General features: G+C 40.2%; 1 protein-coding gene across 1 annotated transcript in view; it reads left to right on the top strand.

The window, feature by feature from the left end:
- Nucleotides 1–23,918, top strand: part of ubl3a (ubiquitin-like 3a) — a 34,466-nt gene extending 10,548 nt beyond the window's left edge. The window contains exons 2-5 of the mRNA XM_083926771.1: nucleotides 18,184–18,292; nucleotides 19,758–19,844; nucleotides 21,051–21,128; nucleotides 22,151–23,918. Of these exons, the coding sequence (XP_083782897.1) occupies nucleotides 18,184–18,292; nucleotides 19,758–19,844; nucleotides 21,051–21,128; nucleotides 22,151–22,203 (327 nt within the window). The 3' untranslated portion in view covers nucleotides 22,204–23,918. The remainder of the gene's footprint in view (nucleotides 1–18,183; nucleotides 18,293–19,757; nucleotides 19,845–21,050; nucleotides 21,129–22,150) is intronic.
- The last annotated feature ends 3,801 nt before the right edge of the window (nucleotides 23,919–27,719 follow it).

The raw sequence follows: 27,719 nt of genomic DNA, 5'->3' as shown, positions 1-27,719 counted from the left end.
TTATTGAGATTGTGTGATTCACAGTTTCATTGTCTAAATCGACAATAACAAGCACATTAACTCAAACCTCTCAGATAATGTTGTATAGAATTTTATAAACAAACTTGACATAACCACACAGTTCAATATGGTTAACATGAACTAGATTGCATAACCCATGATGTCACATAAATGAGCAGATATTGTGATATAATATTGGGAATAAGTTAATTTACGATAGAAGGAAGATATACTGTATTTCCAAAATGGTATTAAAATTGCTATTGAAAACATTCTACGCATATATATATATATGCGTATATGTGGCCAATCCCGATAACGATATATATATATATATATATATATATATATATATATATATAGTTATCGGGATTGGCCTCATCACACAGCCCTAATTGATTGTGTACTTGCCTATTTGATTTTGTGAACTGTAATGGCAAGAGACAATTGGTAGGAATATTTCAGCTAGGTCTTGAAGAGTTAAAGATAGAGGAGACTGCGCAGACAGGAAGTGTGTGTGCGTGTGTGCGTGCGTGTGTGTGTGATAGAGAGAAAGAGCGAGCATGGAGAGAGGGTATATTTGGCCTTCATGCTGTCTTGCACAAATTTGACATTGCATGTTGGATGCTATGGAGCACTCTGACTATGAATATCTCTAATGATCCCAGCAGGGGTTGTGTGTGTGTGTGTCTGTGTTATCTGAATGAGCCAGCAGTAATGAAGCATTGGACCTTGCACTAGAATGACTGAGGGCTTTTGATCTACTTTTTTCCTCAGTTTCTTGTAATGAGGAAGCGTTGGTTTATCTTGAGGGAAACAGTAGAACTTTGACTTGCACAGAGGACATCAGATATCGACCTACTGTTTAGTTAATTACACATTTTGTTGAAGTGGCTTCTCTGTGCCAGAGATCATTTGGCTAAACATACAGTTACCAGCGAAACAGGTGCGTCAACTACCTTGAAAGCTTGGATGTTTTCTGCGTAAGTGCTTGCACATTTTAGCTAAGTTTAGCTGACTTCCAGTTAGCTCAGCACAGAATCACTCAGTCAGCTGATCTTGGTACAGCTACAGTTCATAGTGCAGTGTGGTTATAGGCTCACTTGAACCATGAAGGTGAAGAGATGGCAGGTAAAGCAATCTTGATTAATTTTTAATCTAAATGTCACAGTGTTGAATAAACAGGGCTATATACCGTTTGTGTAGCCAACGTGTGCTTCATTCTCAAAGGGCTCTTGACCTTTAAGCTCCCTCTGCATGCACTTTGTTGTGAATAAATTCATAATTATACTATCTAACATGGCTGTAAACATCTTGATTATGGTCACATAACAGGAAGCACAACAGCACCCCTTGGCTGATTACGTCATCCGTATTCATATTTTTTTTCTGCCTTCGGTTGGAACAATGTTTGTCAAAGATCTTGATTGGGTCCCCAGCCGCCCTCCTGTTGCCACCCCGTTCCTTCCTGTCGTTGCTTGTGTAAGCGGGCGGTAGCCTCAACTGTCTCCCCACTGAGGCTGTCTTTTTCCTGTTGTTCCTCTGCACAACACAAACATAACCAGGGGCTTAGATCTCTAACCAGACAACAATGCAAAAGGAAACCCCTTTAGATGCATGTCTTACATACAGCAAAAACAGACTGTCGTATACTTTGCATCTGTTGTGATCATTTATTCATTTCACTTTGTTTACCTAAATGCAAATGTAGAATCAGGGCATCCTGTGGGCTTGTGAGTAGATTCTCTGTGGAATTAACTGCTAACAGACCTGTTTCAAAGCAGACATTTTGACTTGTCATAGTAGGAAAAGCACATGTGTATTTAATAACATTAATAGCTGCATTCCACTTAGGGGAAGCCTTGGTAGTGTGCATGCTGGTTCATAGGAGTAGGTTACTGGGACACTTAAAGTAGTGGAAGTGAACCGTCGTTAATGTTATGAGTTTCACCTGTGCATTTTCTACTATGAAAAGTCAAAATGTCTGCTGAAAAAGGTCCATTATTAAGGGCCATAGTTTTGAGATGTATTATATTATGTAGGAGTAGATAAAATGCTTGTACCTATAAAAATCTAACAACACCAGAGTTGCAGGCTTCACAAAGATATCAGAAAGATAAAGTATTTTTTTCGGTTCTGTTGCAACAGATGACACTATTTCATGCAGGATTGTATGATATAGTGTCCATTCCCCAGTAAACTCTTCATTATTATTATTATTATTATTATTAGTAGTAGTAGTAGTGTTAGTTGTAGAAGTAGTAGTAGTAGTATTGTTATTGTTGTACATCACTGCAATACATCTAATACGTTTTATGTTTACTATTACTAGTGTTGGGCACGTTACTTCAAAAAAAGTAGTAAGTTACAGTTACTAGTACATTTGTACATGCTCAAATGTTAGTAACGCCGTTATTTTTTAACGCCATTATTCCCATCACTAAATATTACACATGCTCACTCAAAGATTTTATAAATGGCTTTCATTGCATGTAAACTTGCATCTATTCTTGTCTCTCTGTCTCTGTCTCTGTCTCTGTGTGTGTGTGTGTGTGTGTGTGTGTGTGTGTGTGTGTGTGTGTGTGTGTGTGTGTGTGTGTGTGTGTGTGTGTGTGTGTGTGTGTGTGTGTGTGTGTGTGTGTGTGTGTGTGTGTGTGTGTGTGTGTGTGTGTGTGTGTGTGTGTGTGTGTGTGTGTGTGTGTGTGTGTGTGTGTGTGTGTGTGTGTGTGTGTGTGTGTGTGTGTGTGTGTGAGACACCCCTGGTTGTTTCTGTCCAGTGCCATCTGGTAAATTCTAGCACAGAGGGCATTTTATCTTGCAGCAGTCTCTATCAGTGTTCCCCCCCCCCCCCCCCCTCTCTCTCAAACACACACACTTATACACATTTTCTCTTCTACACACATGGCATCACGTGAGTGGTGACTGCAGGGCATTAGTCCTTTCTGGGGGAAAAAGAGAAAATGCAGTGTTGTGGATGTAACTGCTGTCTCCCAGCCGTTTCCCCTCTCTGCTCTCATTCTCCGTTCTCTCTCCCACATGTTACATCAGTTTCTCCTTTAAATGTCTGCTAAGCCTCAATAGTATCTGAGGAAAAGGACAAATATAGTGAATGAGAGGGAATGACTTTTGTCAATGGGGTGAAAACCGACATTGAGATAAAGAATTTGATTAACTTGCCAATCATTCGCTTTGAAATAATAGATATTGTCTTGAAAGGTTTCATCACATTACGGCCATTTATTCCAGGCCGAAAACACAACACTACCTTTTCAACTGGCAGCAGCATTGCTATGAACAGGATTGTGACAGATGATAATATTTTACCGGACTGAGTTGCATTTATCCGTCTCCATCAAAGCCCTTACCAGTAAACACCTGCGTAGACAAGAGGAAAGCCGGCAAATGCCTTTAATTTTAGAGCGAGCTACAACTAATGATTATTCTTTTTATTAAATTAAATTACATTTATTTAGAAAGTTAGTAAATTACTCTGTGATTCCCACCTCTCATATAAAACAGTAAAGGAATGTTGTAACGATACCAGGATGTTGGATACAATACTACTATAAAGAAACGATAATCAATACCAGACAATGGCAAGTTTTATTTATATAGCACATTTCATTACATGTAAACTCAAAGTGCTTTACATTGAAAAACATAATAAGATAAGATATTTTCTTTTCCTTTTTTACATTAACAACCTAGTGCTAGTACAGAAAAAGTCACTGAACACATACATACAACACACACGGTTGATTTTCTTCCCAGTTGTTTCATTTGTGCAGCCTTAAATGAAAAATCTGATTGTAGATAGTTTTTTTTGGAGCTTCCATATGTCGATACTATTGAATGCCGATATTGTATCGTATTGAAATATGCTGAAGTATTGTTGCATTTGACAACCGTGGAGTAAAGCAACAAATTCACACGTTGTAGAAGCTGGAATCAGTGGGTTATTTTTGGTCAGTAAATGTCTTAACCGATTAACTATCTAAATGTTATCTGATTTCAAAGAATGACATTTTGTCATATTTTTTTATTTCATAGGGAGACAGCTGTGAATGTAAAAATGCATAAAATCCTTTAATGTGTAAAGAAAAGATTTCAATATCCTAAACCTTAATGTTGGATCCAAACATGGAAAACAGGGAAAAGTGCTGAGAAAGAACAACCCTGAAAGGTTACAAATGAAGTTAATCCTGACTGCAGGGCGTCGGCTACACGCTGCTGGGGAGACCACCTACAGTAGGAAAGAGTGGTGGTAGGAAGGGGAGTGTGTACAGACAGACAGACCAGGGAGGGAGGGGGGAGACAGGGGAAGGCAGAGGTCACCAGGGAGTATGTAGTTCTCTTGGGAGGGGGAGAACAGCATGGGGATTCTTTACTCAGCTCCAGGGCTTTCACAAAGCAGGGGGTCAGGAAAACACGGGGGAGGAAGTCACATTGGTGAGACACCCTGTGATGGAAGGGAGGGAGAGAGAGAAGAGGAGGGGCGGGGGAGCAGACAGGGCTGCTGCAGAGCAAATGGTAGGAGGTAGGAAGAAGGAGGTAAAGGACAGGGGGTTCTTTCATCACAGCCATCATCAGGGATCATCAACCCTCTGTGTGGTCCCCTCACACCAGCAGCAGGTCGACATGTGGCATGTTGGCCTTTGGGTTGGTGTCTCTCCTAGCTGAGTCTGAACAGACAGAATATAGACGAGGAGGCTGGACAAATAATGTCTATTTTGGGAAACGAAATGAAGACCAAACAATATCCAGTGCTAATTCAAACTAACAATGCTTAGGAGAGATTTAAGCTTCCAGTTCTACAGTATTTTATTGTATTTTTTAGTATTTTACTTGAAACAAAAATGAAGAAATAAATTACCACAGTGGGCTGCATAGCTGAATACACAATAAAGCAATAATGAAAGTCAAATTGACTTCTATAGTTGTTTTGTTCAAGACTTTGATATCTCTATAATATGTTATCAGCCTTTTCTGCTGAACAGATGCACTTCTTTCTTGTTTCCTGAAGTAGTCCTCTCTTTTTTCTGCTTCCCAGCCATTAATCAGTTGTACCTCAGTTTTCCCCATAAACCTGACAAAATTTGTTGTGCTCATAAATTAGAGTAGGCTACAATTTGCCATCATGTTACTCTGCATTGTGCTGCTAAAGCAATCCCTACCTTTCTGGCATTTTACACTTTTCTTTTGTAATCTTAAGATGCTCCTCATAAGTGTATCGCACACTCAAATGTAAAAGAAATCATCAAGATGCAATATTGTTCATATATGTCCATTTTTTATACAGTCTATGGTTTAAACGTTACAGAAATTCTGACGCCAGGAAAGGTGTGCTACAATCCATATAAGCCTGTCTAGGGAAACGTTTCTAAAAAGACATTGCTTTCCTTTTCTTTCACACAGTTTGTATCTGGAGAAGCAGGTTGAAGCTATTAGATGATAAACCGTCCCTAAATTGGAGCATGTGGGTTTAAATCTCCATGTCTGCAAACATCTACCTTGCTGCAATCCTTATCAGCTCCAGAGGTGCCTTCTCTTGCTAACCTTCGGACGTCTTGGTCAACCAGGGAAACATTTCAGTACCTGACAACCATAGATAGCCTACATTTTTATGTCACTGTTCTCTATCACACCTCTTGCCTTGGTGTTGGGAGAGAAGGACAGACGGTCTAGACACTGACAGAGGGATGAGAGGAGAATCGATTGAAGCACACAAGAGCATTTTCAAGTCTCAGCCCACGGCTGCAAAAGCATCGCCTCAGCAGCCCCCGCCAGCAGGCATTTTGAGTCTGCATGCAATGTGTGTGTGTGTGTGTGTGTGTGTGCGTGTGTGCGTGTGTGCGTGTGCGCATGTGCGTGTGTGTGTGTGTGTTCACATATGAGGAAATGTGTGTGAATGTAAAACACCAAATAGTTAGCGGACGTTCAAAGGAGCTAAGTGGATTTCACATTCACGCTTCTTCTTCTCGGCTCCTCTCACTGACCTTCAATGTTCCCCGTTTGAATCCTCTTTAAGTTCCCTCTCTCATTTCCTCCCCCGGTCCCACGGGCTCTCCTCCAAAAGTGTCAGCATTGCCTCTGTCCTCCTATAGTCTCAGATCTCGTCAACACTACCATGGCGTCTGTACAGCATCAGCGCTTTGGAGGTGATGTCTGATACAGGACTACGACAACAGTTAAATCTCTCTGTTGGTCACTTCCGGAGATGGGGCTGTCAGTGGAAATATTTAAGTGAAACCGTCCTTTTTTTCTGCAAAGTGATGTTTTTTCTCACATTTCAATCTTCCTGTTTTCTCCAGTCATTTTTAAAGTGACTTTTCTCATTGTAATGACTCTGGAGAGACATGGAAAAGCTCTAGACATTCACCCAAAAGAGGAACGGAAGAGTCAGACTGGCCGCCTTTATGCTAGTTTGTATCTTGTTGAATGGTGGCGTGTGGTCTCGTATCTGTGGCTAGTTTTTAGACCATACTGTGTGATGTGTTTTTGAACCTCACAGCTAATACACCACGTTGTCGCTGTAAAGAGGAGCAGTTGTGTGTGGTGGAGGTGTGATGTTCTTTTGTCTGACACCTCGGTTATGAGTGCAGACTGTGTGCTTATATTGGTTTCAGTGAAAATATATATATATATTTTAGGGGTGGAGCGGTTTAACGAAAAAATCCGTCCCGTTCGGTACGCATGTCACGGTCGGTGTGTACCGTTCGGTTTATGAGGTGCAACATAGCGTAAGCCTCATGACCACTGTCCTTTCTCCTATCCGTCTCTCAGCGAGTCAAGTCCCGGCGCTTTGGGAGACTTGCTCCATGCGCTCCCTGTAGGCACAAGGCCACAACGCTACGCATGCACCCACTACCCACGCTCATGTGATGCTCATATCTTTACAGCCCCTCATTTAGGATAATTTTCGTCAACCGGCCACAATTCCAAATGAATTGAATAGACCTGATGTAGCCTATTTCAGTCAGTTCAGTGATTGCTGTTTGTGTGTATTTTCGTGAAAGAAAACCTATTTTCTTCATTTTTTCTAAGATTTGATAATGTAAAAGTATTTATATTCTTACCTAGAAGGCAAACAATTGTTTACCTTTTTGCCAAATAAATATATAAATGCGTAAATGTAGTCTCTCCTACTGTTTCAAAATCTCATTTCACTTTCATTTAAGATTGTTACAGTAATCCCCAAGCAAGCTGCCTTATTATTTCAGTTTTTGCATGATTGCAGGACATGTAGATTACATTTTTTTTTTAAAATATTGGTATTGGTATTTTTAGAATCTAAAAGAAATAGAAAGAAACAACCGAACCGAACTGTGGATTTTGTGAACCGTTCCACCCCTAATATATATATATATATATATAAATATGTCTGTAGATTGGTCGTGAGGGGTTTGCAGAATTTAAAGAAGCCAAAGAAGAAAGAAGCTGTTTTGGGCCAGTTTGGAACAAGCGGCAACAGCTGAAATAAGTTGTGAGCACAAAATCACCTTTTAAGTTGATATTGCAAACTTGTCAAGCCTGGTTAGACTGGCCTAAAACACATTGCTTTTAATGAATCCACCTTGCCTACACCGTTTGAGATGAAATCCACCTAAGTCTTATGTCAAAGGCATTGTTTTACATCATTGGAAAAACTCTGCCTTTCGATTTCTTGACGAGAGTTGGATGAGAGGATGGATAACACTCGTCTAGACGTAAATGTAAAGCTGCGGCCGGTTATCTTAGCTTAGCATACTCAATGGAAACTCTTTCTAAAGCAAAAATATATATTTTCCAGTACCTCTAAAGCTCATTAAGTAACATGTTATATCCCATCTATATGTTAGGCTAAGCTGAGATATGAGAGTCTTACAATTCTTCTCATCTAACTCAAATAAGGGAATCTCTCGAAACAACTGACAGAGACCAGAGTTTTTCTTGTCATTCTCGTTACTCCTGATTTTCCCTTTACTGCCTACCAAAATGGTTGATATGTAGCTGCTTGCATGTGTTTTTCGGTTCTGGTTTTAGCTGTGAAAAGGGGAAGTAGCGTAAAAACGAGGACATGTTTTGGATAAAGACTAAGCTGAGCTTGAACCTTAACATCTCTTCACCAGACTAGCTGCACCGTTAAGTAGGTTTCGAAAGCTCTTGCACCATCTTCTGGGTTGCCAGTAGGTTATGTAGTTAACGCCAGTATTAGCTCCTACTTGCTATGTTAATTCATTTGGCCCTGGGGTATTGAACAGCCATTTTGAAATGTGAAGAAGCAAGATGTTGAGTTGAGGGAGAGGTGCCTCCTGGCAGCCGTGCGAAGTAAACCTGCATCAACCTCTTTGTGACAGCTCTGATCAGGGAAAGACAGCCATAGGAGGAACGTTGGATCAAAGGCACCTACCTGGCGTCTGTCAGGAGAGAGAGGAATGCAGCCCTGGGTGTGTGCGCAAGTTAAGCGAGGCGAGTTTTCAGAGAAGACACCGGGAGGGGAAATGACAGCATAAAAGGGAGCTCAACCTGTTTTGGAGCATGGAGAAGCAGCTGATGGATTAAAGGGTTATCTGTTTGTAAACGGGGGAAGCGATGAGGAGAGAGGACAAAGAGCGGAGAGCTGTCAGGTGTTGTGCCGACTGGAAAGCAGGAAACTGCCTATCATGCTTGTGACAGGGAGGAGAGGGAGGGAAAAGAGGAGCGGAGTGGTTTCGTGGTTAAGATGAGGACGTCAGCATATCAAAGGATGGGCCTTTTTGAATGACAGTACAAAAGGACAAGGGGCTTGGAGGGAGATATGAGGTATGATGGAGCAACTGAGTAATGAGACATATGACTGATAGTAGAGAGAGCAACTAAAGGGAAAAGGGAGCTTTGTCGCTCATTTTCTCCTGAATCCAAAACCCAGAGTTATCACTGCAGCAGGGGGATAATGATGTTCATAGCTGCAAGCCTTTGAGGGTCAGAGTTTCTGGAAAAAAAGAAGACATTAAAATACAAAAGTCCTCAATGTCAAATAATGTGTTTCCTTTATTATAGCATATAATGTATTTTTAGTCTTTATCTAAGTGGGTGTAAACTGCAGCTGGATGTTTGATGCTATAATGAAGGAAATAAACCTTATTTTAACAACGCTATTAGAACCGTAATGTAGCCATTAGCTGCCTTTGCCACAGGAAGTTAGCATTATGCACCAGAAAGTGCATCCGATAAAGGTCTGTGGTGTTGGCCTTTTAAAGTCTCTCCTTCAGTAGATCCTCTCCTTAATGATTAATGGCCTTAATAGAGTCCAACAGGAAGAAGGTCTGTGCTTTATGCCAAGTGAACAGGCTGCTCACTTAATAAACAAACAGGGACATGAGAAAGAAAACTACAAAACTACACTGGGTCTTGATCCCAGGCCAGCAGGAATACATCTGTGGCTTCACAGATAACCTAAAGTCACCTAAATATTACAAGCTCATTAATCATGTTTCTGCTTTATAGACATTAAACCTGTAATAGGTATTTGTTAACTATGTGTCTGCTGCTTGGTGCTGGACAGGGAGCATACAAAAAACTTCAAAATATGAAATTGATTATAGAAACAAGTAAGTAATAACTTGAAGGATATTCCACAGCCTCATCTTTTATTATTGTAATGTCATTATTGCTTCTACAGGTTTTTGCTGTCTGGATTTCTCGAATCCAGCCCCTCAATCTCAAGACATCGTTGATAAAATGAGTCAAATGATTGCTTTCAATATGACGTCTGGAGATAAGGGTATAATATTGTACTGTTGTGATTATTCAGGCATGACTGCTTTGCCTGAATGAATGCAGCCGCACCACTTGCCCGGGGTTATTTGCATTTTCTTCAACAGACAGAACACAACATGGCGTTGAAGAAAAGACCAGTCTTTGTTTGTTTTTTAGGCACATGATGAAACTTAATCACTCACAAATTAAAGCTGACATTTCACGCTTCTGCCATGAAGCATCAGTGTGTGAAAGCAATTGTGAAATGTATAAATCTTATTGATACAACTCAGATATTTTAATGATGTCTAGGCTGAGTGGTTGTGTCTGTTGCCAAAACGGGAAGTTTGTGAATGCTTCACTGAGCAACGTACTGTAGTGCGAGCCCTGGTTTCCTGTAAGCAAATATTGTTCATTTTGTACAATGATCGACTAAAAATACACAAATGGTTTGAGAGAGAATGAGCAGATATCTGCTAACTTTTCCTAGAAGTACAAAAGTACAACATGTGATATTGAATTTCCCAAAAGTGAGATTTTTTTGTCTTGTTTAATTATAAATCAGGTCAAGGTGCTATGTAAATACTGTGAAAGTATCAAAATGCTCAATCCACCCAGAAATGCACGCAGCCCGTATTCAGAAAATTCAAGCCATCAGAGTTCTGCGAGAGCACAGATGTGAAAGATCCGGCCGCATTGACCAATCAGAGCAGATGTTTCAGACAGAGGATGAATACAGGAATATCCGGACCCAAAATACAAGTAGGAACCTGAAAATGAGCATAATATGTCCCCTTTAAAACAACATCTTTTTGACTTTCGATTATCAGGATTTTCGGCCGTGGAATCCATCAGGTCAGTACAATTTACTGTCAACAAGCAATATATGAGCAAGGACAGTCTGCTTTGGCTGAAATGGTTGTTAAATCATCTCTGGGCTGCTGTTGCAAGAACTAGAGGAATCGACTTGATTTAAAAGATAGGACATCAGAGTAACATCCATTTTTCTACCTGACAAATGATAAAAATGCACCCGACTTTGGGGAAACTCTATTGATAGTGTCATCCTGATGTATTAATGCCTGCTGCTACTGAGTAACTGTAGCTGTCTGATCATGTTAGAATTGTTTAATCTTAACCACACTGAAGCGCAACTACAAAATCTGTTCCACCACAGATGTGCATTTGATATTAAATAATACACACAGAACATAGACATTAATATTGCAATGCCAACTTGAAAAGACGCTCCTTAAGCCTTAACAAAGCCTGTTATCGTGATTTGAATTTGAATTGTTATAATATTGTTAATATTTTGATTACATGAGCGCTGTCTGACAGGCCTCCACATAGTGTATATACATAAAGACAGAAGAACTGGACAAAACAGCACGATGACTAACTAGCTCCCTGGTTACCACCTGTGTTGGCATGGCAACCAGCAGAGCGTGACTGTAGGCATGATCGTCAGTGTTGGAATAAATCTTGACCAGTCATACTGCCTTGCTTCTGTAACAGCAATTTATCTCAAGAACAGGAGCCTTTCTTCCTCTCAGTGAGGCATCTGTTTGAAAGATTCCACTCTTTCTGTCAGTGTGTCTGACTGAGCACTCTTACCCCCTGTCTACGCATCAGACGCATTTTTTTACTTGGGCGTCTCATGCAACAGATTCGCTCTCATTTAAATCTATGCAGCTGTCTGCACTGGTTGCACAGAGGCTTGTGTCTCAGCTACTGTAAGCCTCACAGGCGTAAACACGACCTAAAGCTCTTATTTATGTCTACTTTTTTGACAATACGTGTGTGAATGTGAGGTTGGTGCCCAATGAAAAACTACTACATTACCACATTACTACAGTTAGCTACCTATTTTAGGGTTTTATCATTATTTTATCATTTTAATTAATTAGGCTTTCATCATTATTTCTTATCCGACATTTTCTCTGTGATTTTAATGTTTTTAATGGCAAGTTTTCTCTCTTAGTGCGATAACGATTAAACCGTACAGAATCAATAAAAAGCAATGTGTAAAGAGAAACGTTTTTTTCATCCTCTGTCAAACTTTATCTGAGCCTATAGGATAATGAGGGGGATATGATTAGTGTCAAAGGAAAGTTGCACACTGCACAGAAAGTTAGGCTGCTTGACTCTTTGAAATGTTACTGCTTTACTGTCGTGTGAACGTTGTCGACAAGCCAGCGCACTGCTCGCATGGTTTGTTATATGTGCTTTCATCAACCTTTGTCCCTCATGGAAACAACAGATACTTAATGTTTTGTTTTTAGGGTGCATTTGTGTAAAACATGCGGTTGGTTTAGTAGGTAAAAACAAACCATGACAAAGCCATCTTGGATAAGTGTCCTATAAAAAGTGTAAAGTTAATAATGAACAAACATAAGCTGGGTCAAGGTCATAATGTTTGTTTCTACATCTTTACTGCAGTGAAAAGGTCTGTGGCATCCCTTAGCTGACTGCAGTGACGCAGATGTTTGTGCTAAGCAAACATGGTCATGTGCTTTGACATCAAAGCTATATTTGGTTAGCCTATAAACTAATCCTAAAATATTACAAATAAAAATAAATGACATACATTATATGTGCATAAAACGATATGACAGCACATAAATCATTACAATTAATACAAAAGCATGGACATAGTCTCACCCACAAGTTTCTAATGTGAAGATTTGAAGAGTGAAGCTTTGTAACTTCAATCAAACCTCCACTGCTTTTATTTTGAAGTATCTCTCCTCTGCATATAAAGTGATGAATTCTGGTCCTTCTCAGGACGACAACAGCCAGCTGGTATTCTCAGCAGGTATGTAACTCTCCAGTTATACCGTGGTCTGGGTGAAAGCTCGATTCCAACTGGCTACAAGGTGCCCATTAAAAAGTTGTTCCAGCGAACCTGTCTATTCACTGTTCTATTTTAACGTGCCTTATTTGACAAGCAAACAACAAGCTAACATCTTATTTACTGCACTGTGTAGTCTAGTCCTTTAGAGACTTGTGCTCTGAACACCACAGGATTGTGACTTTAGCACACACTGCCCCTCTGAACTTGTACTTTGTATCACATAAGTTATCATCTCACATCCTATTGACTATTCAACTCGCTACTTCAGGCAGTGACCCACAATAAGTCACACATGGCGTATCATTTGTTATTTGTTGTGAAAATCTTCAAACTATTGATTTGACGACAGTGACATGGCTGGATAGCCTGCTTGTGCAAAACATACTGTTTGTCAGCAATACACAATGTTATTGACTCTGTATCTTTCAATTCAATTCAATTCAAAAAAATGTATTTGTCCCCGAGGGGCAATTCAGGGGCTTTTTAGCATAATGTTAGCTTTTGGTCTCATAGCTGAGCCAAAGGGTTCTATGAGCTGATCGGACTAGAAATATATGCTGTTGCCAAGTTGTATCTAAGGTTCATCCTATATACTGAAGTTGTGGTTTCAATTGCAAAAGAACCTTTTCGGGATTGGAATAATTGTTCCAGGAACTAGCCAAACCCTCAGGTGTTACAAAAATTAAGATCTGATTGCAAAACGCACGAAAATACAAATGAATGGTCTTTAAATAATCTTTAGAAATTGACCATGGTATAGGCAGGTTAATGGCCTTTTTTAGTGTCCCTCGTTAGGAATTAATGGCCTCCGCCGAGGCAACCTCCCCGTCCTCCATTATTTCCTGATAATGGACACCTTGTCAGGCATTGATCCTAACTATAGTAATGTGTTAGGTCTTGAAATAAATAAATAACAGACAAAACACATTTTAAGGAAGGGAACGAAACCTGACAAAAAATTGAGAAATTACCTAAAAACCGATTGCAATACTGCTGTACCCACAACACTGTTTAGACACATGCTTACAGACACACTGAGATTACAAATCCTCGCCGTGGGCTTTGTTCTTCGTATCACACTATCATCAGTCAGCATCTGTTACGCAACTGCTCTGTGGGTATGTGCGCATTCAAAGGAAGGAACTCGCACAAAGAAAGAAAAAACTGTTTATACTGTAATATTCTATTAAATATGTCAAACTCTAAATGAGGCTGTTTGACAAATCAAAAGAGTTTATTTTTTCTGTGAGCTCGCTGGTTATTACAACATCTGAGGAAGTGAAGCTTCTTTCAGTCTGCTGTTCCATCCCATACACTGATTCTCCCTTTTCAGTGTGTTTTTAATTAAAGAAAACAATGGCTCCATGATAGAATTTGTGTGCTAATGGGGGCTAATAATTGCAGTGGGTCTTTATGTGTTTGCAAAATCACTAAGAGCTTGCAAAGTTGTTTTATTTACTCAGTTTGGGCTAATTAAAAAAATGTGCCGAGTGTCTTTCAGGCTGCTCTTTTTCTTCTTTTTCTTTAGGTTTATTGTCTAATAAGCCGCAACATAGCCTATTATGTCTCCTATTTTGTAGCAGTTAATATTACTTTGAATTTGTTGCCAGCCGTGCCAGAAAGAAAAGCCCCTACAAGTAATTATCAATAAAATCAGCGGCTGATAATTCATGTGGGATTCTCAAAGTGCTGCGTAGCTACATTCTTGAGTTTACACGTCAAATTTTCTCCAGATTTAATAGGCAAGTTAAATCAGGCTGGCTTGTTTTATACAGCCCCCAGTCAGGCTAATCACCCACCTCCTCTCTAAAACTCATTCATACATCCACACTGACAGCAGTGGCTAACCTTTCTGCACAGACTACTTATAAAGCTGCTCTAATATATTCCCAAAGGAAGGCTTCCAACTCTGTAATTTGTTGACTGCTGCAGAGGGTCTAAAGAGCAGCAATACTCATAAATGCACTTATAAACACAAGCACATATATAAATACACACACACACACACACACACACACACACACACACACACACACACACACACGCACAATATTGCCTTGAGAAAGAGTTGAGAGTGGTACTCAGGGAGGAATAATTATAGATGGCATTGAATTTCCTGCTCTCCACCATGTGCAAACAGTATTTAGCCAAAAGGGTTTGCTTACTTCAAATGTTTACACCACGACACTACTTGGCAGCAGGGTCACATTATTGTTATGTGTCTGAATGTCTGCAGTGAAGGCTTGACAAGCAGGGGGGCTGTGTCACCATTTTCATGCACAAGTAGCCTGTTTCTTTATCTAATGTTTTCCCCTAGACATAGTCAGGAATAGAAGGCACTGCGACAGGAAACTTCAGCATTACAAATACTTTCACATACAGTACTCAGATTGGAGAAGTGAGATACTCATATTCAAGTTCTCCACAAGCTCTGCAAGCTGGAGAAGCCTTCATACAGCTGATTTCTGACATCATTAGCTCAGAGAGACTGGTTGTAAGCTAGGAGGATGTGCTTTTTGTATGTGTGAGTAACCGACTTTTTGCCTGCAGATATGTGTATTTACTGTATGATTATGTTTCATGCATGGATGCATGAATGCTGTCTCACCCAACCCCCACCCCACCCCAATACCTGGAGCTGTTGTATTTGTTCCAGAGAAGAGATGGTAATTGAATATATTTCCCTGAGCTTGCTGTAAAACCTCATTATCAGTCCCTCGGCTGAAGAGAGTCGAGGGAGAAGGCACTGGGACCCTCAGGGGGAAAGAAAAGAGAAAGAGAGAGTTACGACCTTGAATCAGTTAAAATCAGAATCAAAATAAAGGGTGATTTGAGAAAAACAGACAGCAAAAGCTGTAGAGGTACAGATGGGTGAAACATGAAAGTGTCACAGTGTCCTAATGAGTTGCTGCCTCAGAACAGCTTTGGTGTTACAGTGTTATATGTGATTGATCTGTTTCTATTATGCATTTTTCTATTTAAGTTATTCTTTTGTTTTTTTATCTGTCTCTAGGAAGGAAATAGAAAGTGGCCTGCAAAGAAGGATGGAGAGAATCAAATGACGAGATCGAAAGTAGTGTTTGGTTGATGATAAGAGGAGAAAGGCTTAGTGTTTATGCTGTTTAATTGAAGCTAGCTCAGTGCCTCTTGTTATTCTGGACTTGTACATTCCTCCACTGTACGCTGTGCAGAGCGAGAGATTGACAGAGTGGGGGAGAGAGAGAGAGAGAGAGAAACAGACAGTGAGGGAGGGAGGGGATGCAGTGATTGCTGCAAGGAGAGGAAGACAATAATGATGTGACACTAGGAAACGGGCAGAAAGGAGGAGGGGTAAAGCTATCTTGTAGGTGTTATCAGGTTAAGCCAGCCACCACTGGCTGTCGCCATGGTGACACCATGGTAACGATCGGGTGTTCAACCAGGATGGAGCAAGACCCTGTGTAAAGGGAATTCCTCTGTGTATTTTTTTATTCCTCCTTATTTTCATCTTCATATTCAGAGTCATTCTCAGGTATTGTTTGTCCTAATGTATTTCTAAAGAACTGTCAGCAGCAGATGTATTTACTTACATTTCCTATTCGGCCAGTCACTGACCGGCATTCTGCAAATTCTTACTTAATGATCAGTATCTCATCTGTGTAGCTGAAACCGTCCCTTGTGAATCCCAGCACAGAACTGCTAAATGCACACTAAGAAGTAAACACATGTAGGAGCATTTGTATGTGTCGTCCTGGCTGCAGATGTTTGCATACAGTGTGTGTTTTTGTAGAGCTGAGTATTCTGCATACAAAAAATCAGAAGATCAAAACTATTAAGTTCATCTGATCTCTTAAAAGCAGCTTTACTCGTCTATAGGAGTGTCTGCGGTGTCAGTGTTATCAATATTTTTCTGAATATTGCTGTGTGCGTTGTTTGTTTTGTATATATGTGACTGGATATGTTTCTGTCTTTCACTTTTAAACCTATACGCTGATACTTGCATGGATGTCCGTTTCAATCCGTCGGTGTTCGCTCTGTTACATCACTGCAGCCAGGCTCTTTGTGTGTGTATACATATGCACGTGTGTGTCGCTCAGAAGAGTGGGGAGCAGGGGCGGGGGGCTCGGCACATGGGAACACACCAGAAACAATGACACACACGTGCTTGTGCCATGCGCGCACTGCAGGACCAAACACACAAATACAGAAAGCAAAGTCAAACACACACAGCAGGCCTTTGCTCTGTCTCTTAAAGGCTGTGCCACTGCTAAACACACATCATGCCAGTTAAGAGATAACCTCTAATCTGCATCCTAATGCCAGGCAATTGATATGCAAATTGCTGGGTTTTTAAATGGAAAACAAAACTGTGTTCGGTTCGCTTCTGTATTTGGATGATTTAAGGTGAGAGACGCACAAAGAGATGCAGCACTTAGCGACACACATCTGGACATCTTGTTTATGTTTGGATTTTTTTTTTTTAAAGTCACATCAGAAAAGGCAGGGACACACACATGTTATGATTGTTAGGTCGATTATTGTTATGATTTAGACGTTCACTCACCTACAGCTCTCGCTGAAGAGTTAACAGTCCATATTGCTCTTCTATCTCATTTAACCAGTTTCTGATAGATGTACATTTCTGTTTTTGTACACAAATGTGTTATAATTTATGTATTATGAGCATATGGGTAAATTTGGACCTCATTATATCATATGCAGCCTGTTGCACCCTGCATTTTCTTTATCGTTAAATATTTGCTGTTTTCTGGCTGTTATACTTTTCAGTAATCTTGAAGTCTGTCCCCACCTTATAAATCAATTAAGATACCACGTGATGGCAATTCCCTGTCTGCTATAGAGGTGCTGTTCAGTAGCTGACAAGAAAGAGGACTTGCACACTGTGAACAAGAGTCTCACACTATTAGTCGTTTATTATCACACTTGGCTACAGGGATAAGCTATCCGGGGCAGGTTGCACATTTTTAATTGTTTGAGTTATGTGGGCTGTTTTACACACAGTGGAAGTTTGGCCATGTTGTAATTACAAAGATACCCACAGACTCATTCATAAATGGTTACAATCTAGATTTACATTATGCTTCAAAGCCAGAGGGTTTTAATAGTGTGCGTCTTAGTGATCTCAATGAAAATGTTTTACGAAAATGCAGTCGGCCCTCTGAGTATGATGATAGCGTCCCTAATTTGCAGTTAAATGAGTAAAGTTCTATTTTAGTCTCATGATCAACATCACATAAAAGCATACAGTGTATGTTCAATGATTATACAGTATACATGGGGTTTCAACCCCAGACAAAGGAAGGAGACAAACTGTCAGTAAGTGACAGAACAGTGAACAAAGCACAAAGGAAGGGAGAGTTAAAGGAAAGAGAGAAAGGTGAGGAGGAAGTTGGGAGACAGATGGGAGTTAATCCTGCGGAAGGACAGTCCTCAGGGTCCTCATATCCGTCTCCTGTTTCCTATTAAATTACTTCACTTGAACCTATGTGCTTCCTGATTTCACTGTGTTTACTGTGACATATGGGGGCAGTTGCTTGTGTTATGTTCCACTTGATGTTTTTCATGCGCACTTCTAACGTACACGTCTCGTTTTCTAATCTGTGATGCAGATAAACCTGCGGCTTATTTTAGTCAGCGGAAAGACGAAAGAGTTCCTCTTCTCTCCCAACGACTCGGCAGCGGACATCGCAAAACACGTCTATGACAACTGGCCGATGGGTGAGTAGCTCCGTTTGGATACCTCAGTGATTGTTACAGGCAGTGGCAGTTGAGGAAGATGGAGATGTAGCAGTTGTTACATCTAAATGCGTACAGTGTTGAGGCAATCCAATCATCCTGTGGTCATCAAGCCATTTCTTCGTCTTCACTCAGACATTGACGTCATTTGTGACTCTCATTTCAAGTCTCACAGGCATACTTTTTGGTCCCCATCGAAGTCAAACAGCACCACACGTCTACAAATTCACTGTCACACGGTTTGGACTGTCCAAATGTTCTATTTTCCCACATTCTACACTATATATATATACACTAAATAATACAGACACATATTGTGATATTTTGTAACAAATCGCACCATTGCATAAGCACAGCTGCAGTGCGTTTTCATATGCTGTAAATGCGAACAATATAGCTGCTAATGTACTTGGAAAACAGGTGATGTGACTCATCCTCGCTGTATTTTCCATAATAAAGATAAAGGCAGCCGACGAGCTGTGCTGTGCATCCAGAGAGCTGAGATCACATTCAAACCCACCGCTAATTATTTACGTGTATGTTCTATATAGCGGTGTGAGACCGTGCCAATCTTTGGTGTAGGGTAATTAGAGTGCACTCCTCCTTTCAGCCTGATTATCATTGCATACAGGAATGTGGGATCGCAGTACAGCCACCTCCTCTCTGTAATACACCCACTCCCTAACCGTTGCAACACCAGCGTTGGAATTCATTTGATACCGCCGACCTTACACCACCTTCAAACCTGAACACCTTTTCCCACAGTGCTGTGAATGAAGTCTAGCCCACCGCGCATGGAAAACTATAAATTATACTGATGGACTTAATGGACTTGAGCTTTTCTTTCAGTCCTGTCAGTTTTGGAAGCGCCCGGTGTTCCTCCCAGACAGCAGATCCAATACCCTGTGAGACTCAGAGCAGGCACTCTGCAGCACCAACACCCTCTGCTTAGCTGGAGACAAACATCTGGCGGCCAGACGCTGCTGCCGTGCAACTCCCCCCGCTGTTTCCTCTCTCATTTAATGCCTTCACTTTTGTCTGTAGCTCTCCCCAAGCCACACCTCATGTTCTTCCTTTGCTTTCCTTCTTTCTCACTTTCTGTAGTGCATCCCACAAAGCCCACATATTATACATTCTGCTCATATCGAGCTAAAATAAAGGCCCTAAATGTCTCAAAATATCTTCAGTGCGGTTGTTGGAGGTCTCTTTCTTTCAACACGCAATGACACATCATTTTTACAGATCAGGTAAAGTAATGTGGCAGTTGAGAAAAAAATATATATATAGAAGAACAAACTTTCAATGATAAGATAAGTAGGAACAGGTGAAATACATGAGGGACACTTGAAGGAACAGGAAATTACATGAAGCTTGTCTGTCTCCATGTCGATTATACTCTCTTTAACTCTCTCTTTCCATCTGCCTCTGCCCCTTTTTTTTCTTTCAGACTGGGAGGAAGAGCAGGTCAGCAGTCCTAACATCCTGAGGCTGATCTACCAGGGCCGGTTTCTACACGGCAACGTAACACTAGGAGGTGAGAAAACACAGAAAGTACACCGCCCAAATAAATGGAAAAAGTGCTGATAGACATGCACACAAAATCACAGCAGTGTGTTGCTGGAAAGTTCTTTGCTGTTCTCATCTTTTTCCTGAGCCGCAGAACAGAGGTACCTCAGTACTCTGGACAAGCCTGCTTTGACGGAGAGAGGGAGGAGAGAGGAAATACAGAAAAAGAGGGGAAAGAGACTGGTCAGGAAAGGGGCATGACTGGCGTTAGAGGAGACCTCAAGTAGCACAAAGAAGAGACAGGAAGGGAGGGGGGGGGGGGTTGCTTGCAAATGAAAAGCTAAGAGAAATAGAGGATGGTGGCCCACTTCACTCCTCCCTGCCTTTTAGGCTTTTTAGTCAGCTTAATCCAATTTTGATTTGACTGTCTTTTTGTGTGCTTAATGGGGTTATGGCCATCCCTAACCTTTTAAAACTCATCACATTACTACCATCTATCTGATAATTCCTCCATCGTTGGTTTAACGAGTTTGCGCGCTGAGGCAGATTCCTCTTAAAACTGGCAGTGGTTTCAAAATGCAAACAAAGACACCACACCTGTGTCAAGGCACATTGTTGATCAGCAGATTTGGGGAGTTACAATTACTAAGACGAATAAGATGTTAACTACAATTCAATGTGTGATTGTTCAGATCGTTTTCAAATCAAGTAGCTTTTAAGTCTTTATTCCCGTGCCGACGATAGCCACGGACAGAGGCATTATTCTTTTGTGTTTTCCGTCTCATTGTTATGAACTCTGTATCTCAGGAACGCCATGAGGAAATTTCTACAGATTTCACAAAAATGAAACTGAAAATCCCACTGATGAGGGAACCAGAAGTTCAAAAATGAAGCAGCAATATAACAGTAGAATGCATTTTACCTATCTTCCTGGCAGCCATTGATTTCCATTAATTTTTGTGATCGAAATTAGCGTTGAAATAGAGTTGAAAGTAGGACATGGCGGTATGGTTGAAATCTGATGTTTTCAATTTCATGCAGGATCTTAAATGTAGTTTGTAGCTTTTCTATGTTTTGTAGCAGGATTTGTACTCTTTCAGAAAGCTATTAAAGATGATACTGATGGTGAAGGACTTGGTAAATACAGATATGCTGTAGCTCACTGAATAACCTTTGCATCCTCTCTCCTTCCCTGTCTGTCTCTCTTTCTCTCTCTCTCACTTCTCCCCCCTAGCGCTCAAACTGCCCTTGGGGAAGACCACAGTGATGCATTTAGTTGCCAGAGAGACTTTGCCTGAGCCAAATTCCCAAGGTAACCAGCCCTTCTTTCCTTTCAGTAGGCCTTTTCACACGCTGAACAACTTTGAAACGTTCTGCTCCCTGCCACTATTTATCTCCACACATGGCTTCTGTTTTAGGAACAGCCATTGGTGCAAATAATTGGCTCCCTTTAGTGTATCCCCCAAGATACAGCACATTGTGTAGAATATACAGCTGACATAAATCATATTAGGTGACGGGTCTCCTTTTTTTTGACTGTCTAGAAGGTGATTGCATGTAGAGACTAGTCGTGGTCCTGAAATTGATGCTTGTACTGTTACTGCTTCAAGCTGTGACTGGACTGTTCAGATGTTTTAGGTAGTTTTTTAAAGGAATCACTTTTTATTCCTATATTTATTAATTAGTTGTTTTTTTCATTATATACATATAACAGACTGTCTAACTAGATAATAAAAAAGTTCTATGGCATTCATTCTCGGTGTGTATTTGTTCAGGTTTTACACAGGGGTTAACCTAACAAATATTCAGAGTTCAGAGGACATCTAAGGTTGCACAAAGCACTCTAGTTATTGACTGTCCTCAATCTGCTATGCATTCTGGGTAAAATAAACCCAGGGTAAGGTAAGGTAAAATAAAGAATTACTCCAGTTTGAGTCTGAGTTTGAACAGGTTTATGAGACTATGAGACAGGATTTTAGAACGTATCTTTCATTGCAACAAACGAGATAAACAGTAGAAATAGTGTTCACGTTATAAAATTATTTACCAGGCGTGCATGCTTGATTGTATTTAATTGGCCACAATACAGCACCTTGTCAGATGATGATGTGTGTGTGTGTGTGTGTGTGTGTGTGTGTGTGTGTGTGTGTGTGTGTGTGTGTGTGTGTGTGTGTGTGTGTGTGTGTGTGTGTGTGTGTGTGTGTGTGTGTGTGTGTGTGTGTGTGTGTGTGTGTGTGTGTGTGTGTGTGTGTGTGTGTGTGTGTGTGTGTGTGTGTGTGTGTGTGTGTGTGTGTGTGTGTGTGTGTGTGTGTGTGTGTGTGTGTGTGTGTCCAGGTCAGAGGAACAGAGAGAAGACTGGGGAGAGTAACTGCTGTGTCATTCTGTAAATACACACCACTGCCGCCGGCGCGCCATCCTTCTCATCCGTTCTCACCCTCAACATCCTGGACCTAATGAGCTTTTCCCCTGTCCTGGAGCCCGTCCACAATGCGGATATGCATCCAGACAAACACACACACACTTACTCTTCTCTTCTTTTTTTTTTTTTAACCTCCCTCTCACACACATATAAAAAGACAGCAGGCTCAGGCTGATTCAGGACACAGAGTTGGAGCAGGAAATTGATTAACATTAGAGTTGATTCCTTTGTTGTACTTGATTTATTGTCATAACTGAAAATTAGTGGAAGGAACTGGCTTTGCATGTTCTTTTTTTATTTTCTTCTTAATGCACACCTTTTTTAAGCCTTCTTACCCCCCCAGACACACACACCTTGTCTAGCCATCCTCAGCCGGTCTGTTTTATAGTCAGTTTCAAACTGGCTCCTCATTCTAGCTGGTTGTCATAGTAATGCAGTGCCCAAGTTTGTGTGTATGGCCTTGCTTTCTCATACAGACCGCTGAGAATTTTAAACCACTAACAATTCGCCAACATACCAACACTCACACAATGTGACATCCTGTCTACACATCCAACCATATGTGCTTGTGTGATCTCCCTCTGTGCAGCAAACGAAGCTTAGACGTGCCTGATCAGAGAACTCAAACCAGGACAGAAAAACACACACACATGTATACACACACCTGTGTCCTGTTTACTGCCCTCCTCTGCATGTGTCCTTGAAGGTCACAAGAGAGAAATTATTCCTTTTTGTCTGCTGAGCGCTGTAGAGACCAAGCACATCCTACTCTTTTAGTTGTCATATTTGTAGCCAAACAAAGCCTAACAAACAAACAAATAGACAAACAAGTGTCGGTGGTCTTGTTTTGGTTATTTGTTTGTCCATGACATTTGTGACTGTGTTTTGACAGTCCATGCATATTACTGACAAACCAGTGTTGTGATTAATAAGACGTCATGTCAGTTTTCTTCTCTTTCTGATGCATCATCCCCCCCTATCCTTTTTTTAACAGTGTTGTGAAGGATGATCTCTGAGGAATCGCTGTACAAACAGGGAAATTAACTCGTAATGAAAATGTTCCTTATCTGTCTTAATTCGCTTCTTACTAGCTCTTTAATTCTCTCTCTCTCTCTCCCCCCCCCACTCTCTCTCTCTCTTCTTACTCTCTCTCTCTCTCTCTCTCTCCCTATTAATAAGTCCATTTTGCACAACTGAGGCATGTGCTCCATCAGATTAATAAAAATGTATAAAAAGTTTTATTGTTTTATTTTATATTTTTCCAAGGGAAGTAATGTTCCAAACTAAGGTAACATGTAGAATATATTTAATATGAATCTTATATAGAACATGATGACTCTAGATCTTGTTGATATACAATATATTGGTGTTTAGTCTATGATTGTGTATGCGGTTAGCTTCTAGCCAGTTCACAGTCACTAGCTGACAATGTCTTGTGCTTAACAGCAGCAAAAACCTCCCTCATCATCAAGAGACTGTATTTTTATTTTCTTTCTTTTGTGCTCTTTTATTATTTTTTCATCTGTGTATAATTTAATGTAATCATTTGTTTTGCTTTAAAGAATTGCTTTGTAACAGCACTAGGTCTTAAAAGAAATATTGTTCATATTGATCAGGGTTCAAATCTGTACAGCGATAAACGTTTTCAAACCAATTGTAAATAGCACTAATGCTCCCTCTCCTGCCTCCAAACTTCAAAATGGAATACATCTGTAAACTAAATAAAGGTTATTGAAGTGCACTGCCTGTTGTCATTACTTCAATCGTAAAACTCTCGAGCATCACCTGGTTTTGACAGCCTACAATCACCTGACTGTCAACAAGTGTTTCAGCTGACTGCTAAATCAGATGGCCTTTTTTAGTTGACTCAATAAACGTTAAATGACGACGATGCAGAAGTGAATTTGGTGGTGTTTCTGCTGAAATTATAAGCAGATAAAGTCAAGGAAGAAGCTGTTTAAATATTCCTTTCATTTGTTTATGTACTTATGGACTGTTTAGGTACTTAGATAAGTTAGCTGTACCACTGAATACGATGTGACTACATGTTCAAGGGAGATATTGTAATTTTTATTCCACTATGTTGATCTGACAGCTGCTTGTTACTTTTCAGACTAAGAGTTTGCATGCAAACATTGTATAACCCTATAAAATGTAATGTATAAATAATATTAATATAATATAAGACATGAGTGGTCCTCAACCCTTTTGGATGTGAACCCTTATTAAAAAAAGCACTGTCTGTTGTCACAGTTCTTGTTATCAGTTCCACCAACATCACATTTCCCCTCTCAACATCTTCAAATTTGTTTAGGAGAACATTATTTATTCATCTCACAACCTCCCAGACTTAACCCTTTGGGTAACAATGTAATAATGTGAAATAAAATAACACTCATGTGGGTCATTCTTCTGCAGAATGAGCCCATTTGTTGTAAAGTAAGAGTTGTGCTTTCAAAATCTTACTTAATACTTAAAGTAGCAAAAGTAGTAAAAAAAAAAGTGATGTAAGTGATGTAGTAAAAAAGTCAAATCAGGCAGAATGGCTCATTTTAGAATCATACTTTATATTATTGGACTGTAGTTATTGATGCATTAATGTGTTCATCACTCAATAAATGTAGTAGAAAGTACAATATGCCAATGCAAGTACATTAATAAATTAATTAAGTTACATTGCACCACTTGGTGTGTCAGACAAATGTAAAAAAGTACAGTTCCAAATGTACTGTAATGGAGTAGAAGTATAAATTAGCACAAAAGAACTTGAGTAAAGTACAAGCCACTCAAACTGCACCTAAGAAGTTGATTAAATGTACAGTATTGTGCAGCACTGTGTGTAGCAATGTATTAACAGTCAACAGATGCTCACTTAATAAAAGTCTCAACTACTGTATGTCTTGTTACTTGTCAGTTAAGACTTGTTGACAGTCAATACGCATAAAAGACACTCCGCGGGTGGTCTGTCAGAGAGTTATCTAAAAGGAAGAGACTGCTTATGCTCACTCAGCTTTCAGTAAAGATGATATAAAAGACTTATAAAGTCTTAATGCAAGAAAGAATGCAACGTCACCGCAGCAGCATTTTTCTGTGACAGCCATGTGATGCTGTGAAGCTGCTTGTCCAGTTTGAACAACAGTCAGTGGGTCAAAGTGCAGCAGGAAGAACAGTGGAACACAGAGTACACTTCAGATGCCTGAAACACACGCTGAACAAACTGATGTTACATTTCTGTAAATTCAACAAGGAATGAATATCACGTTTGTGTCATGGCAGCACAGTATGAGGGGAATTCTGATGAACTAAAAATAAGTTGTTTTATTAAAAGATGACTGGACCTTTGTTGCCTTCAATGAACCCCTGTATTTTTTCGCCTCTCCTCCTCCCTGTTTTCATCCCTCCCTCCTCTCCTCTTTGCAGTCATGCTGTGTCCACACAGTGACATGAATACAACTATTCTTCTGACACACACACACACACACACACACACACACACACACACACACACACACACACACACACACACACACACACACACACACACACACACACACACACACAGAACAGGACTGTGGTTACAGTAGCACCACTCACACGCGTGACATTAAAGTATTGCTGCTGCCTGGCTTCTGAACAATAGTCTCTTCATACAAACAAATTATTGTTTGGAAGGTAATGTGAGTCTCTATGAGTAAACATGTTGCAGTGTCTTTTAAATATACAGTAGGCCTATGTGATATTTACGACAGGAAGATTTAAGTAGCTAGACTGTAAACATGAATAAAACGGATATGATTTAATGCGTCTGACGACAACTACAGGGTGTGAAATGAAAAGTACAGGCAGGAGAAGCCCTGTTGTAAATCTACACTCCCACATTCATTATTCATGTTTGGATGGATTATATAGGCAGTAATATAATTATGGGGTATCATCCACCAAACATAAGCAGAACAGGCATGAAATGCTTTTTTCCTTTGCTCAGTGTGTGATCCAAAATAACAGGCTGCTGTAAGGTTTGAGGATGTCGCCATCTTCTGGCAAAACGCCTGTAGGGCAACATTAAAAAACACCAGACTATGCAGCATCAGTAGATTATTATGGCAACATATTTTTAGTTTCTGTTGAGGTGAACTTGGGCAGTGGTCTTCTGTGTCTTACAAAGTCCAGGCTGGAAACTAAAGGGCACAGAGCTTTTGCTATAGACCTTATCAACAGAATTCTATTGCTAGGCAACAGCCTTGGTTGTTAACTTCCTGTCAGCTGATGTCATTCACATTCATTGTAACAGGAAATTAACTAGGACACATTTAGAATGTTTATGTTTACAACTTTACAACCATAGTTTCCAACTCTATGGACACTTTTCACAGCAGACATTTTGACATGTCACAGCAGGAAAATCAAAGGGGAATTAAGGAAGAAGGAAGTCACTACCACAGCTCTGCTATTGTGCATGCTCACTCACCAACACGGCTTACTGGGACACTTAATGGAATGGAGCTATTGTTAATGTGATTATTTACCCCTATGCCTTTTCCTGCTTTGACAGCCCAAATTGGCTGCTGTGAAAAGGGTCAATAATATAGCTGATTTGAGTTTGCAATTATTTTAATTAAACTTCAGGACCAGGGTCTTTAATGCTGCCTTCATGTGCTATGGAAAACACAGCCCTTTCCTTTTGTAATGCTAACCATTCAGTTTGATGGGAGTTCAGAGCGGTCATTGAGACTGGGTCAGAGAATCCTCTGTTCTGATTGGTTGTTGCTGGTCGGGTGCAGAAGTTCCACCAGTTGAAATGAAGAGAAGACAAAGAAGTAACATTACAGAGACATTTCTTTTTCCCATAATCTCATTGTGCTGTCAGAATATAGTGAGTTTCAGCAAAATAGGAAAAAAATATTTATTATTATTATTAATATTATTGCAGAAAAATATCTCCTTAAGGCCAACAATGTTATCGATGTAGCGAGGCCAATGTTAACATCCCTAACTCCGTGCACACAAAGCTAAGCTAGCTGCCAAAAACTGCATCCAGAAGGGAGGGTGTTAACGTTAAAGTTTTCACAGGAAAGATCTTTGTAAATCACCAAAAAAAGTCTCCGAACCTGTAGTTGGGATACCTCTGGTCACTTTTAGCTAGGCCCACTTGGCTCGTTAGCTGCTAAGTAGCTTTGCACTGTTTGGACCATGTTGAATAAAGGAGATGTCGTAGCATTGCAAACAATAGTTTTATTGCCTTGTTGTGGCAACGAACACAATACAAAAACATTTCTGTAACTTTTATAATAATGCCCTTTGAGCTATTCTGGACAGTTTTATGGCTGACTAATGCAACACTTGCACATGCCAGTTACTTCCCATAACAGTCCTGTTAAGTTAGATTAACATGGAGAAATTAAGTGAGACCATTTGTGGAAAAAAAGTAATATAACTTAATTTTACTGCTTTTTCTCTATCTAGACAACTGACTGATATTGACTG

Source organism: Echiichthys vipera (assembly GCF_963691815.1).
Source record: "Echiichthys vipera genome assembly, chromosome: 14".
NCBI classification, from domain to species: domain Eukaryota; kingdom Metazoa; phylum Chordata; class Actinopteri; order Perciformes; family Trachinidae; genus Echiichthys; species Echiichthys vipera.
This window is presented reverse-complemented; position numbering and strand designations above follow the sequence as displayed.